The sequence below is a fragment of the Tachyglossus aculeatus genome, chromosome 6, assembly GCF_015852505.1.
Source record: "Tachyglossus aculeatus isolate mTacAcu1 chromosome 6, mTacAcu1.pri, whole genome shotgun sequence".
Classification (NCBI taxonomy): Eukaryota; Metazoa; Chordata; class Mammalia; order Monotremata; family Tachyglossidae; genus Tachyglossus; species Tachyglossus aculeatus.
In genome coordinates, this window is record NC_052071.1 from 14,449,544 (window position 1) to 14,465,722 (window position 16,179).

At 47.9% G+C, this 16,179-nt stretch overlaps 1 protein-coding gene across 6 annotated transcripts in view; it reads left to right on the top strand.

Moving 5' to 3' along the window:
* DCX (doublecortin) overlaps nucleotides 1-16,179 on the top strand; it is a 197,497-nt gene that overhangs the window by 119,959 nt on the left and 61,359 nt on the right. For all 6 annotated transcript variants that reach the window (XM_038747772.1, XM_038747771.1, XM_038747774.1 and 3 more), the window contains one exon: nucleotides 4,108-4,448. In XM_038747772.1, coding sequence (XP_038603700.1) covers nucleotides 4,108-4,448 — 341 coding nt within the window. The remainder of the gene's footprint in view (nucleotides 1-4,107; nucleotides 4,449-16,179) is intronic.

Here is a 16,179-nt window from a genome sequence, read left to right on the forward strand (position 1 = left end):
CACCCAACCTTTCAGTCTGAGCTATTGAGTGAATCTTGACTCCCTGCCATTCCTCCCACCTCAAAGAGCCCTTGTCTTCAGGACAGAGAGTGAGATGTTCGTCCACATGGTTGGCATAGGAAGCCCTATTTTGCCTCAATGGTTGTTCAGGCCAAGGCAAGGATTTTGCTTGAATGATCACATAATTGATTTAGTTGCTGGCCAGGTCTCTCCTGGGAAAAGGAAGAATTTCTCCTCCTCTCTTTCTTTCTTTCTTTCTTTCTTTCTTTCTTTCTTTCTTTCTTTCTTTCTTTCTTTCTTTCTTTCTTTCTTCCTTCCTTCCTTCCTTCCTTCCTTCCTTCCTTCCTTCCTTCCTTCCTTCCTTCCTTCCTTCCTTCCTTCCTTCCTTCCTTCCTTCCTTCCTTCCTTCCTTCCTTCCTTCCTTCCTTCCTTCCTTCCTTCCTTCCTTCCTTCCTTCCTTCCTTCCTTCCTTCCTTCCTTCCTTCCTATTTTCTTCCTTTTCTTCCTTTTCTTCCTTTCTTTTCTTCCTTTCTTTTCTTCCTTTCTTTCTTTGCCCCTCCACCATGTGGCTTGGAACACAAGTCAGAGAGTTTTCACATTGGTTTCACACACACGCACACACACACACACACACACGATGGTATTTGTTGCCCGCTTAACTATGTGCCAAGCACTGTTCTAAGCACTGGGATAGATACAAGGTGATCAGGTTGTCCCATGTGGGGCTCACAGCCTTAATCCCCATTTTGCAGATGAGGTCACTGAGGCGCAGAAGTGAAGCAACTCGCCCAAGGCCACGCAGCAGCCAAGTGGCGCGGCCGGGATTAGAACCCACATCCTCTGACTCTCAAGCCCGTGCTCTTGCCACTCAAATAGGGATTGAGACTGTGAGCCCCGCGTGGGAAGGGGACTGTGTCCAACCTGATCGGGTTGTATCCACCCCAGTGCTTAGTCCAGTGCCTGGCATATTGTAAATGCTTAACAAGTGCCTTAATTATTATATATGAAAGAAAAGGGACCAGAAGGTCTTGGACGGTGCTGGCATTTTGGAAAATGGAAGGAAGGAGAGACCATCATTATTATTATTATTATTTTTGAGCAGAGGCCCTTCTCACCTAACCATTTCAGTGGAGATCCAGATGCTTTCCCTTAGGAAGAATCTGGGCTGAGGTTCCCTTAGCCAGTCTCCTTAGTAATAATAATAATAATAATTATGGCATTTATTAAGCGCTTACTGTGTGCAAAGCACTGTTCTAAGCACTGGGGTAGATACAAGGCAATCAAGTTGTCCCACGTGGGGCTCACAGACTTAATCCCAATTTTACAGATGAGGTAACTGAGGCACAGAGAAGTGAAGTGACTTGCCCAAAGTCACACAGCTGACAAGTGGCGGAGCCAGGATTCGAACCCGTGACCTCTGACTCCAAAGCCCGGCCTCTTTCCACTGAGCCACGCTGCTTCTTTATTGCTCTCTGGGCTCCCCAGGAAAGCTAAAACCTCTGGCCAATGGCAACCTGAGGTAGAGCCTGATCAGAGCCCTAAATCCTCCTCATCATCGGAATTTATTGAGCGCTTACCATGTGCAGAGCACTGTACTGACAGGTTGGGAGTTATGGCGTCGAGGATAGACCAGGAGCCTAGGAGTCAGAAGATCATGGGTTCTAATTCCAACACATCTGCTGGGTGACCTTGGGCAAGGCACTTTACTTCTCTGTGCCTCAGTTACCTCATCTGGAAAATGGGGATTGAGACTGTGAGCCGCACGTGGGTCAATCAATCAATCAATCGTATTTGTTGAGCACTTACTGTGTGCATAGCACTGTACTAAGCGCTTGGGAAGTACAAGTTGGCAACATATAGAGACAGTCCGTACCCAACAGTGGGCTCACAGTCTAAAAGGGGGAGACAGAGAACAAAACCAAACATACTAACAAAATAAAATAAATAGAATAGATATGTACAAGTAAAATAAATAGAGTAATAAATATGTACAAACATATATACATATATACGAGGACAAGTGACTGCGTCTAACCCAATTTGCTTATATCTACCCCAGTGCTTTGTTCAGCGCCTGGTACATAGTGAGCACTTAACAAATACCATCATTATTATCATTACAGTACAACAGAGTCAGTGGACACGTTCCCTGCCCACAAAAAGCTTACAGTCTAGATGTATTATTCTTCGATTAGGGAGGCTGAAGGATTTAGGTGCTGCACAGTATCAATCAATATTACCAGAGGGAATTCATTTCATGGTCCCAGCTGTCTCTTTGTAGTTCTGCCTGGGGGACTTGTGGAAGGAAGCAAGGAGTGATCTAAATATAATTGTTTTCAAGGTCTTAATTTTTTTTTGCATTGACTCCCTAAGATCCATCTGGAGGGTTGATTGAACTGTATTGGTGATATGGGCCTGATTATATCCTCCTGGTTTCTCCTGGCCATCTATACCCCAAAGACAAACATCTATGTGGCTTGGGGCTTCTCCTTGTGACCAACAAAGCACTCTTTTGATATTGCTTTTTTCAACCTGAGCCTCAGCCAATCTTCCCGTCTCTCCACCGTTTCCCCTCTCTTCCCTCTTCCCCATCCACCCTCAGCCTCTTTTCCCCTCCAGCAACCGTGAACAATACAAACAGCTCCCCTAAGTCTGCCGTTATAATTTGATGTGTTTTTTTTTTTAAGCATCACTGGGCTATGGTGATTTCTTATACCAGGGTTCTGCGAGGCATTAAATGCTTAGTGCTCCCCAAGTGACAAGCCCCCCGACAGCGTTTTTGGAGTTGAAAACCTGAGCCTGGCTCTGTGTGGATGGGACATCCCCAGGCCTTCTCTCAAGCCCAGACCCCAAACTGTGCGGGCCACTTTTTTCCTGGAGCAAATGTTTGAATTTTCCCAGCTGGCATTCACCGCTCTTTAGTTCGCTTCCAAACTGGGGTGGAAGCAAGCCAGAACTGTCCAAAACGGGGTGCCAATACAATGCTGTGGGTGGGTGGACTCTTTCAGGTCTGACTATTTAAAAGCAGAGACTGTTTGGGTTTTTTTTTTCCCCGCTTGGCCCCCAGGCAGGTCATCTGGAGCTAGCACTCTGTAGCGGGGCAGGGGCTTGAGCTGCCCCTCGTTGGAACAGTTGCTCATGCCAAGGAGCAGAATTGGCCCCAAGGCAGTGCCAGCCACCACCCAAGGCCATGGCATGCGGCCCGAACTACAATTATGCCAGGCAGCCGTCTGGCTCCTGGCAGTGCTGTCAGTGTTTCCATGGTGGGGACAGTAGGGAGTAGTCCGCTGCCCAGCCTGGGCACCTTGAAGACGCTACCGGTGCTCTCCAGCCTGGCACGGTGAGCCTCAGCAGCCCTCCCCGCGCCCATGCCTGAAAACGCCTTGTCTAGTGACTTGTCTCGCCCCGTCCCCTACTGTGACACCGCCCGTCCCTGGCCAGTGCCCAGGCTTATCTGAACAGACAGGCATTTTAAAACTCCACTGCACCTGCTGAAGTCACAGTGCTTTTAAATGCCTCACCCAATAAACTTCTGCTACGTATTTTCAACCTGTTTTTCCAAAAATTGCTCATGGCCCATTCAGGCGCTGTCAATTATTAAAGAGGAACTTTCAGTCTGAGAACGATATAAGCTAGACAGGGAAGGCCAAAGCCTTCAGCCCCTCACTCGCCTTCGCCCCTCCCCAGCTAGTTTTAGAAAAATACCAATCAAGCCTCGGATTTTCAAGCTCAAGGGAATGTGTTTATTGTTGTATTGTTCTCTCTCAGGCACTTAGTACAGTGCTCTGCACACAGTAAGTACTCAATAAGTACGGCTGAATGAATGACCCTGGTTAGAAATGCTGGTAGGGTAGGGTTTGGAGTGAGGCTCTATCAAACAGGACTGCTGGTTATTTTTCTTCCTCTTCATTTTGCTGAGTTTGCAGGGTTGAAAAATACGCGTGATACCCTTTGACTGGAAAAAAGCCTTAGGTGAGCAATTTTCTCTCAGGAGACTAAGGTTCTGACTCTCTCCCGTAATGCCCAGAAAGTGTCATGATAGTAGCTGCAAGTTGGGTGAACGTGAACATTATCAAAGCATTGCGTCTTCTGTTTTTATTCTCTTAGGAGAGAGCTATGTCTGTTCCTCGGACAACTTCTTCAAGAAGGTAGAATACACCAAGAACGTCAACCCCAACTGGTCTGTTAACGTGAAGACCTCAGCCAACCTGAAGGCACCTCAGTCCCTGGCCAGCAGCAATAGCGCCCAGGCCAGAGAGAACAAGGACTTTGTCCGTCCCAAGCTGGTGACCATCATCCGCAGCGGGGTGAAGCCACGCAAAGCAGTACGCGTCCTCTTGAACAAGAAGACCGCCCACTCGTTTGAGCAGGTCCTGACTGACATCACCGAAGCCATCAAACTGGAGACAGGGGTCGTCAAAAAACTCTACACCCTGGATGGGAAACAGGTAGATTCTGCTCTTCCCCCCTTATCTCCAACCCTCGTGTGACCCTTTATTCCTGTTTCCGGGCATTTGATTAGATCACCCAAGGGGAGAGGGTGAGATTCCCTCATGTTTGATCCACGTTGTAGGGTCATGGGGAGAGGCGATGCGGCTCCCAGGGAAATGCAGTAGACTTGGAATGCTAGGAAGTGAGGCCTCCTCTCAGATCTGCCCCAGACTGAGGGATGCCATCACTAGCAAGGGTCGAAAGCTTCTGCCTCCTCATCTCTGAAAGGAGATGATCAGCCAGACGCCTAATCATCCACTTCCTGACCACGAGGCCGTAGTTTCAAGGAATCCAGCTCTCGGCCTCCATCACACTCACGGCCCCTTCCAGTTTGGAATTAGCAACATCGGTGTTGGTAGCGGTGGTATTGGCGGTGGTGAGAGCCTTGGGGGCCTCATACGAACCGTGGAGGGGAGAAATGGGAGGAAGCCGAGGTAAAGGTGGTTTTGAAAACTCCGACTCAGGAAAGATCTTGGTTTTCTCTCTCCCCTACCTCCTCGAGGGGCCCTTAACTGCAGTCGTCCGAAAATGGAAAACTTCTGTGCGGATGGGACTGCTTCCGAGGCCTAAAATTAACCAGAGAAAGATGCTACCATCTGTTCTCCCTGAAGTGAAGCTCTCCCCATGCCAGTGGCAGTGCTGCTGAAGTGCCACCCGTATAAATATCTGGCGAAGAATGCAGCCGGCCGTCTCTGGCTAACAGATGCCGCCTTCCTGGCTCTCCGACATGAGCTGTGCATATTTCAGACCGGCGTCCTGAGAAAGAGAAGGGGAAGGGTGACGCCTTCATATCTCCCAGGAGAGAATCACAGCCCACCCCGCAGTGTGTAGGGAGGGTCCCAAGCGAGTTCTGTCCTGCATCAGGCCTTACTGAGCATCAACAGAGCTCCTAGCAGTAGTATAATCATATGGTACCTTACTCTTTCAAGGGTAGACATGGTCCCCGCACTCAAGGGAGGCCAGCAGACTACTTTATTACTATTACAAGAGTGAGTTGAAAGGGAGAACTGGTTACTGATCAGTGTGGTGAATTGGAGAATGAATAGGGTTAACATGGCGACGGGGTGCATCCTGGAAGAAGCAGACCTCGAGTTGAAGTCTGCCTCCAGAAGAATTCTTAAATTTGTAGTATGCTTTTGTTCTTCAAACGTGCTTTCACTCTTACAGCCTCTTCTGACCCTCACAAACATCCCTCTGAGGGAGCGGGAGGTCGGGGTTCTCTCCGTTTTACAGGGAGGAAACCGAGGCCCTCTCTCTCTGGGCCTCGGTTTCCTCCCTGTAAAATGGAGAGAACCCCCGCCTCTCGCTTCCTTAGAGAGATTGGGTGAATGCCTGGACTTACCAAGGGGGCCGGAGAAGAGTGGGGATCAGAACCCAGGCCTCCCGATTCACGAACCTGTTCTCTTTCCACTAGAGCATGCTAGATGACTTTGATTTGTGACGAGCAGTAGGCAAGTTAAATGGGTGGTATTGGGCCATCTCTAAGCAAGTGAGGAGAAAGAGAGTATGGGGCTGGCTGGTTGAGCTGGGTCTTTGTTGGCTAAAAAATAATTGTGGTATTTAAATGCTTACTGTGTGCCAGGCACTGTACTAAGCACTAGGGTGGATACAAGAAAATAGGGTTGGACCCAGTCCCTATCCCACATGGGGCTCCCAGCCTCAATCACCATTTTACAGATGAGATAAACGAGGCCCAGAGAAGTTAAGTAGCTTGCCCAAGGTCACATAGCATGCCCCCTTTATTCCTGCCTGGAGTAATTAATTGCACCCATACCTAGATCCATTTCTTGGGGTTTTTTTTTTAATGTTATTTGTTAAACACTTACTATGTGCCAGGCACTGTTCTAAGCACTGGGGTAAATACAGGCTAATCCATATGGACACAGTCCCTGTCCTACATGGGGCTTACAGTCTTAATCACCACTTTACAGATGAGGTGATTGAGGCACAGAGAAGTTAAGTGACTTGCCCAAGGTCACATAGCAGACAAGAGGCGGAGGCAGGATTAGAACCTAGGGCCTCCTGACTCTCAGTCCCATGGTCTATTCTCTAGGACACGCCGCTGATCCATTCTTCCCCCACACTGTCTCCGAGGAAGCAAAGATTGGGGTCACCCCAGAGACGTTTACTTCCTTATTTGTACTGGGGGCTGGAGTGTGGAGAACCCCGGCCCATTTTGGCAGAGCCTTGACCTCAAAGAGGCAGATTGGCAGTGGAAATGTTGCACTCTTAATCGTCCCTCTTCTGTCTGTACATGTGAAAAAGGAGCTTCTTTTCCCTCACCCAGCTGGGCTGCAGCCCTGAGTCCCAGAAGTATGGAAGTTCATCTTTCCCACTCCCCCATCCCCTTAGGCCCTGAAGCCAGGAGACTGTTCACTGGGGTGGAGACTGGAGAGATGCAGATATTCCCTCCTGCGCATCTTTCACACTGGTCACCATAAGAGCCATTGTCTAGCACTGTCACTTAGTCCTGCCCTCCTCTGACCTCTCAAAAACTGGAATGTTGAAAAATCGGGAAATTCAAGGCAGAGTCCTCCTTCTGACATCCGGCACGCTCAGGAAAACAGTAGTACTCTGAAGTGAATTCTGTCCATGATGGAGTCCCCCATCAAAAATAATGTTGGGACCGGAAACCCTCAGGGAGGAATCGATTGTGGTGGCGGTAGTTTGCACCACTTAGGCTCTCGTGTCCCTGTGAGGTGTATTCCTCCAGGGTTGCGGTGCAGCCTGCCGTGAAGAGCGCACAAGAGTTTTGCGTTCAAAACAGATCTCCCATCAAGGGTCCTCAGCAAAGGGCCAATAATGGGCCATAGCATCATAACCTTGTAGGGGGTTGCCAGTGTAGCGGCCTCCGTAGCCTTTGACTTCCGACCTCCACCCGCATTAGCTCACAGCTTTCAGGATTCCTGCTGAGCCAGTTCATCAGGAGAGGTGGCCAAGGTGACTTGCAAGTCGGAAACCGCCACCGCTAATCAGCCCAGCCCGTGCAGGGCTTGACCCCTACCAGCCAAGTAAAATTTGCGGTGGGGCAGCCTAGCCTAGAGACAGTTTAAAACCCTGAAAGACCGTGAAAATGGCTGAAAGACAAGCCATTCTGAAGTGACGGGAGACACGGAGAGGCAGAAGGGAGGAGCTGTCCACTGTGTGCCCTGCGTAGTGAAGAAAGTAAAATTCCCCTTTGGCTCACCAACCTTACCAGGCCTGGAAACTGCCTAAATGCTGTTGGTTGTGGTTGACATGGGGTTTGGGAAGCATTTTGTCTGGGTGTTTCCTTCTTTCGGACAACTCGCGGATTCAGCTGCTCAGTTGAAGTCGGTTTCTCATTCAGACTTGTTTGGATCAGGTGGTGGTTTTCTCCAAAAGCATTTGTTCTGCTGGGAAAAAGGCCCCAGTTCTGTTGTGCCTGGACTCTTGAAGAATTGCATCGAGGATTCTCGATTCAGAAAGGTTGGGAGGGTGGTGGGGGGAGGATTGTTTGCAAAGCTGATGCTGATGAGGGAAGCCAACTTGTAGTAGTTGGGAGCCAGGCAAACCCAGGGTTTGTCCAAATTGACCTATTTCCTTCAAACATTATTGTCCTGAGTTGATAAGTCCCTGCCACGCGTTTTCCTGAGATTTCAAACGGCATGGGCTCCCCTTATTCTGTGCTGATCCCAAGGTAGCATTTTTGCCTCTTCTCTACTCTCATCTTCCTGCCTGTGACAGAAAGCTCTTCTGATCTGCAATTTCGGCCAACTTCCTTATTTCACAGTGCAGTTGCTGGTGAGGAAAAGCCAGGCTGGTGTTTTTTTTGTTGTTTTTTGCTTTTTTATGGTCTTTGGTAAGCGCTTCCTATATGCCTGGCACTGTTCTGAGCACTGGGGTAGATATGAGTTAATCAGGTTGGACGCAGTCCATGTCCCATATGGGGCTCACAGTCTCACTCCCCATTTTACAAATGAGGTCACTGAGGCACAGAGAAACAAAATGACTTGCCCAAAGTCACACTGCAGACAATTGTCTGGGCTGGGATTAGAACCCAGCTTCTTCAGGCTCATGCTCTCTCCACTAGGCCATGCTGCTGTTGAAATGATGAGGGGTCCGGCTCATGACGTAAGGTCTCAGAGTTCATGTGAGAAGTGGGGCTGTTTTCAACATGAGGCGTGAATGCTTGGAATGGGAATTCTTCCTGAGAGCCTCTGTGTGTATGTATGTGCGTGTGTGTGCGAGAGAGAGAAATATATACATATGTATATATATATATATATATAATAATGATGGCATTTGTTAAGTGCTTACTATGAGCAAAGTACTGTTCTAAGCGCTGGAGGGGGATACAAGGTGATCAGGTTGTCCCACGTGGGGTTCACAGTCTTAATCCCCCTTTTACAGATGAGATAACTGAGGCCCAGAGACGTTAAGTGACTTGCCCAAGGTCACACAGCAGACATGTGGTGGAACCCATGACTTCTGACTACCAAGCCCGTGCTCTTTCCATTGAGCCATGCTGCTCCTCTCTATATATGTATACAGAGAGAGAGAGAGAGAGAGAAAGAGAAAGGAAAGAAGGAAGGGAGGGAGGAAGGAAGGGTAGCTCGTTGTATCTCAGCTACCATCATTCCATTTCCTGAGCAGGGGAAAGAGCCAAGAGATGAGAGCGGATCATTATTATTCTGCTAGGGACAGATTGCCGCCAAAGCAAACATGAGGATGAAGGCAACACCCCACCCCCACCCCAGGAAGTGAGGCTCCAGGCTAGATTACCATCAAACTTTTCTTTCATTTCTATCCTTCTTGAGTGTATTCAGCACTAAGGAAGATTCGAGTGCTCTTCCACCGGCTGAAGAAGCATCTTTGATTAAGCCACTTATCCTATTTTTAACCTAATCTTACACTTCAGTTTTACTGTGCGCCCTATACCGCAGCAACCCACGGTACCCTGTCGGCGGGACTCCCCTCACTTCTCAGAGAGCGCCTGAATGCAGGATGCGAGCTTCAAAGAGCCACAGGAACAGGAGTCAAGAAGGCGAAAATAAAATTGCAGGAGATCTGGGTCCTTGGAGGAAATGGGAAGGGCGATCCAGAGCAGGAGAATCTGAGTCTTCTAGGTGATTGATGGGGAAGAGGACTTCCAGGAAGGAGCAGCAGGGAAGAGGCAGCGTGGGTTTAACCTGAGGCAAAAAGACTCTGGAAGAAAATACCATGAAGTCAAGGGGACATGTTCACAAGGTGGAGCAAACTGAGGATTGCGGAGACCCCTCTGCTCCGGGTTCACAGAATAAAGTCAGGGGGCTGAGGTCAGGAGGGGGTTCAATTGAGAGGGCCAGAGCTTAAGGCCATATGCCCCCCCCATGCCTTTCAATCAATCAGTGGATCACTCAAAAGTACTGTTGAGTGCCTATCATGTGCAGAGCACTGTGCTAAGCAAACTAAACATTTGGGAATGTTCCAGGGGAGACATGATCCTTGTCCACCAGGAGTTTACAATCCAAAAGGAGAGGCCGATGTCAAATAGTGTACAAATGAGAGGAGGAAGTGCTCAGATAACAGCGTATGAAAACTGCTATGGGAAGAAATACAATGAGGGGTTCTGAGGACAAAGGTGCTGAGGTGATGGTAAGGAGAGTGTGACCTGGGAAAGGCCTTGTTGGAGTAGGTGGGATTTCAGAAGGATTTTGAGGAAGGGGATTGTCATGAGGTGGTGCATTTGAAAAGGGATGGAGGTCCAGGCTGGAGGAAGGGTGTGAGCCAGGATCAGAGCCGGGAGAGTTGAGAATGAGGCCCAGTGAGAAGGTTATCTTGGGAGGAATGGAGAGGGTGAGCTGGGATGGAGTAGAATAAGAGAGTGGAAGGATAAGTGGGAGAGAGCTGATGGAGTGCCTTTAGGTCAGTAGTTGGGTGTTACCAAGGGAGATGGGTAAACACCAGTGTTTTTTGAGGGTCAGAGAGACTTGTCTATAATGAAATTTTAGAAGAATGCCCTGAACAACAAGGTGAAAGATAGACTGGACAGGGTAGAGGCTGGAGGCAGAGTGAGACACCTTTGAGGAGGCGGACGTCAGATCTGATGAGTATCTGGAACGGCTTGGTGAACATTTGGATGGAGAGGAAGAAGTAGAAATGTCCTAGAAGAAGAACTGGGAGGATTTAGTAACTGATAAAGTGAGTGTTTGAAAGACCCTTTACTCCCGCTTTATGCCCCAAAACATTTATAACAGTGTTGTACATACAATAAGAGCTTGGGAAATACTAATGAATGAATGAGGTAGAGTGAGGAATTGGGGATAATGCCAAAGTTGCAGGCTTGGAAACAGGTTGGATGGTGGCGTTATACATAGTGATGGGACAGTGAGTTGGAGGAGAGGATTTGGGAGGGAAGATGAGTTCAGCTTTTGACATATAGACGGCAACATTTCCAAGGGTTTTCCAGCACCCCCCACCAGGCCTGCATGTTGTCCTTTTACCCTCTCCCACTTAGGATCCGGCCCCCATCAGACTATGAGCACCCCCTCTCCTCCTCCTCCCCATCTCATTAGCCTTTGGGGACCTGAGGACTCCGGCTGCCGAAAAAACATCTAGAAACCTTCTACCCCTCACCCTCCTCACACACCCAACCTCTCCCTGTCAGATTCTCCTAGAAACCAAACAAAAATACAATATATTCACTTTTCACTGGGCATGAGCCGAGTTTGAATTTGGGGATGGATAAATCATATGCGTCCCATTGTTTCCATTATGCTACCCTGTCTTGACTACTGATTCTTCCTCCTCACTGACCTCCCAGCCTTCTGTCTCTCCCTAGTCCAATACATACTTCACTCTGCTGCAAGAATCATTTATCAACAGAAATGTTCAAATCATGTCTCCCCACTCCTCAAGATCCTCCAGTGGCTGCCCGTCTGTTTGCCCATTCAAAGAGAAACTCCTCACCATTGGCTTTAAAACACTCAATGAACTCACCCTCACCCTTCCACATCTCACTGATCTCCTGCTACAGCTCAGCTTACTCACTCTGCCCCAGTCTCCTCTATTTCACCTCCAACCCCCTTCCTACATCCCCCCCTAACCTGGAACTCCCTCTCCCTCCCTATGCTCCAGACCACCACTCTCTCCACCTTCAAAGCACTACTAGAGTCTCATCTCTTCCAAGAGGCCCATCCCGATTAAGCCGTCTTTTCCCCAGCTCACTCTCCCTTCTGCTTCTCTTATGCACTGCAATCTGTTCCATTTGGACACTTGATATTCACCCCACCTCCAGCCCCATGAAACTTGTGTACAGATCTTTAAATTATATGTTATCAATTATTCATAGCAGTGTCTGCCTCCCCCTCTAGACTGTAAGCCTGCTTTGGGCAGGGAATATGTCTGCTAATTCCGGTGTCTTGTACTCTCCCAAGTGCTTAGTATGGTGCTGTGCACATAGTAAGTGCTCAATAAATGCGACTGATTGATTGATCGATTGACTTTGAGGTTGCAGGAAGCTTTTGAGCGCGAATGAAAATGGAATTGTGGGTGTGGATTTCAATTCCCAATGGAGAACTGACTACATTTTCCACCCTGCAGATCCCCATCCCACCCCAGAGCTCCGACTAGCAGAACCAGGAGGGTTCAGTCTTTTTTTAGCATTGATTCATATAGACCTGTCTGTCTCGAGATATATAAGGTCTCCCTTAGCAACAGCAGCCCTGGAAGGATGGAAGGCTCTAGGGCAGGCTGCAGCTGGCTTTACTTACCAAGCTGTTAAGCACAAAGAACTCATGCTGGAGGTGTTTCGGGGCAGAGCAAGGTCCAAATTGAACAGGCCAAGTCCAGCACAGTGAACTCAGTGAATAGAGATGGGTTCTGCTAAGTAAGGTAGTAAAGTTGGTAGGCATGTCCCCACCCTCAAGCTGCTTGCAGAGGGGAGGGAGAAGAAGCAGAGTGGTCAACGAGGAGACTGATGCATTAGTCAAGCCAGGATATGACAAGTGCCTGAACCACCATGATGGCCATTTGGATAGAGAGGAAAGGGAAAATTCTGGAAATCAATCAATCAGTCAGTGGTATTTATTGAGTGCTTACTGGGCAGAACACCATACTCATCCCTTGGTAGAGTACAATGGTAGACACATTCCCTGGCCACAATGAGCTTACAATCTAGAGGGGGACATGTGAGAAATAAAAACCTGAAGGACTTGGTAGCAGACTGACTATGAGGGTTGAAAGGGAGGGAAGAGTCATAGGTAATGTCAAGGGTTCAGGCTTGAGAAGTGGGATGGAAGGTTTTGTTAGCAGATGCGTTGGGAGGTTTAGGTGGAGTAGAGGATTTGGGAGACAAGATGAAGACTTCAGAGTGGGATATACTGAGCTTGAGGGGCTGACAGGTTACGAGGAGAGAGAACAGATATATGTGTGATTGATATAACACGTACATTTAGAATTAGAGTGGCCAGTCATTCTGCTTTTATCATCATCATCAATCGTATTTATTGAGCGCTTACTGTGTGCAGAGCACTGTACTAAGCGCTTGGGAAGTACAAATTGGCAACATGTAGAGACAGTCCCTACCCAACAGTGGGCTCACAGTCTAAAAAGTGGGCTCACAGTCTTTTAGCTGGGCAGCGTAGATTTTTGTAGGCTACCTCAGGAGTGTCAGAAAAATGAACAAACCAAAACCCCCAAATATCATAGAAGTGGGGTTATTTTGGCTAAACTGGTCCACAGTCCCTGCATTGACCCTCAAACTGCTTTCACCTCTTCTGGCGTTTGGACATCCACAATCATACTGGAGCATGCTCAGTTTAGGTAGGTCCCTCTATCTTGGGAAACTTGGGAGGAAGCATATGTTGGCTAAGGAAATTAAAGTACACCACGTCTACCAGTAATCCAGTTGTATCAGGTTCATTCAGTTCACTTGTCAAGTCACTCTTTCATGCACTGATTCCTTCTTTCATTCAGTGGTGTTTATTGAATGGCTATTCTGTGCAGAGGACTGGACTGAGGGGCTGGGAAGGAATTCCACTAAAGGCAATCAAGGCTCCTTCTTGGCCCTGAAATGGGCTCCCAATCTGAAAGAGGAGCTGGGAGGTTGGCGAAAGGCACACGAGGAAGGATTTAATACACTGACAGAATAGCATAAGTAGACAAAGGGTAGACAAAGACAAAGATGAACACAAAAGGAGCCCCAGAGGATTGTGATTGAAGGTTCATATCAACCAGGCCTTCCCGAATCCAGAAACCACATCCGCTTCACCCGGTCTTCTCAGTGTTATTAACCTTGGGGAGGGCTGCTGGCTGAAACCTTCTTGACCTCACTCTCCAAGAGCAAAGCCCCAGGATAACGCAGAGGAAGAGGGGGGCCGGGGTTAGCAGTGGTGTCATTGGGTGGTCCAGTGGAGCGGGGCCCATCGTGGCTTAAAACCCTCCCAGCTTCACTAGCTCAGGACAAGTGGGGAGCAAAATCCTAGGGTGACTTGTCGGGCAAGTTGGAGGTGCAGAGGGTGAGGTGTCTCAGCAGTCGAACACTCTGTAGCCTGCCACATTGCTTCCACAGCTGTGGCAGAGAAGGATATCGGGAATCTGCTCAAAGACATTGGTAGCTCCTCACCCAAGGCTTTGTAAAGGGTCAGAAGGGTCAGATGGCCAAAAGGTTAAAATGCTCAACTCTGGGCCCACTCCTGGATCGAGAGAAAATGGAATGCCCATTTCCGAAAACTAAATGCCGCTCAGCGTTGAAACTGCTCCCTTGGAGCCTACTGGGCCATCAGAGCGAATGAAAGCCTGTGACTAAATAACTCCACAAAGACTCCAGAGATGCCATCACTCTGGTATATTAAGTTAGGGAGCCACTTCCAGCTAGGACGATTTGGGTAAAAATCAGTTTAGAGGGTAAAGCCCTTACAGACTTGCTAGTAGGAGCATTCATCTGGTGGTTGGGGAACATTTCACTGAATCATTCAGTAACTCTTGGCCAAATGCTCAACACACAGAGCGAGGCACGCAACCTGGTCAATCAGGACCTGAGGGCAGAAGGAATGGAGTAGGAAACCGGTCCTGTCAGATGCCAAGTTTTTTTTTTATGCTATTTGTTAAGCACTTATTATGTGCCAAGCACCAGGTAATCAGGTTGGAAACAGTCCGTGGCTGACATGGGGCTCAGGGTCTTAATTTCCATTTTTTACAGATGAGGGAACTGAGGCACAGAGAAGTTAAGTGACTTGCCCGAAGTTACAGAGCAGACGAGTGGCGGAGCTGGGACTAGAACCCAGGTCCTTCAGACTCCCAGGCCTGTGGTCTACCCATTAGGCCACACTGCTTCTCAAGTAGTGATAAGTAAGGCTGTGGATGCCTGGAAACTGGAGAGGGGGCTGAGGAATGTTGCTTTTACCTGGCAACGTTTGGAGAGCAAGTGCTGAAATCCATCCTGATTCTCTGGGACCTCTCAGCTGCCTCTGCCACCATGGACCCCCCCTTCTCCTGAAAGCACTATCTTATCTTTTTTGTGTGTAGTATATGTTAAGACCCTACTATGTGCCAGGCACTGTACCAAGCACTGGGGTGGATAATTAGAAGCAGTGTGGCTTAGTGGACAGAGCAAGGGCCTGGGAATCAGAGGGACCTGGGTTCTAGTCACGGCTCCACCACTTGTCTGCTGTGTGACCTGGGACAGGTCATTTCACTTCTCTGGGCCTCAGTTACCTCATCTTTATATATGTATATATGTTTGTACATAGTTATTACTCTATTTATTTTACTTGTACATATCTATTCCATTTATTTTATTTTGTTAATATGTTTGGTTTTGTTCTCTGTCTCCCCCTTCTAGACTGTGAGCCCACTGTTGGGTAGGGACTGTCTCTATGTGTTGCCAACTTGTACTTCCCAAACGCTTAGTACAGTGCTCTGCACACAGTAAGCGCTCAATAAATACAATTGATTGATTCTAAAACGGGGATTAAGAGTGTGAGCTCCATGTGGGACAGGAACTGTGTCCAACCTGATTAACTTGTATCTACCTCAGCGCTTAGAACAGTGCTTGGCACATAGTAATTGTTATCATTATTATGGTAATTATGATTATTATTATCATTATTAGGTTGGAAACAGTCCCTGCCATTATTAGGTTAGAAACAGTCTCCTGGAGAATTTTAACCGAGAGAACTGCCAGCCATTTAAGATTCACTAAACACACATTCTATACGCAGCCATTCCCATTTTCCCAAACCTGTCCTCCTACAGTAGTTTAGACTTATCCCTTTGAGCTTTTAAGGGAACTTGGTGTGTTCAAATGCTAAATCTAAATTTGGATTCCTGTGATTTAGCATAATGGGCATCCTTAACTCAGTCCCAGTGTATCTATTTCTAGCAAATGAGAACATTTATTGCCCATGACAAAGAAAAGGTGTGATTCATGAAGACAATTCTGCCCATAAAGGTAGTACACTGGCATTGTGCTGCAGGCTTTCAGAAAACAGGCAGTGGTTTGGATTTGCTTTACTATAAACCCAATAGATAAAACAAAGTCTTCCCCTCTTTTCTGTAAATCCTGTTCTTCAATAGACCCATATTTGGTCAAATGCAGCAGCAGCAGCAACAATGTATCCCATGAACACTTATATGACTGAGTTGGGTTGCAAGAGGGACAGATGCCTTCATCTGGGTCAGAAGGATATTACAGGAACAGATGAGAATCAAGTAAAAACTTAATTTGAAATGTTTGGAACCCATGGA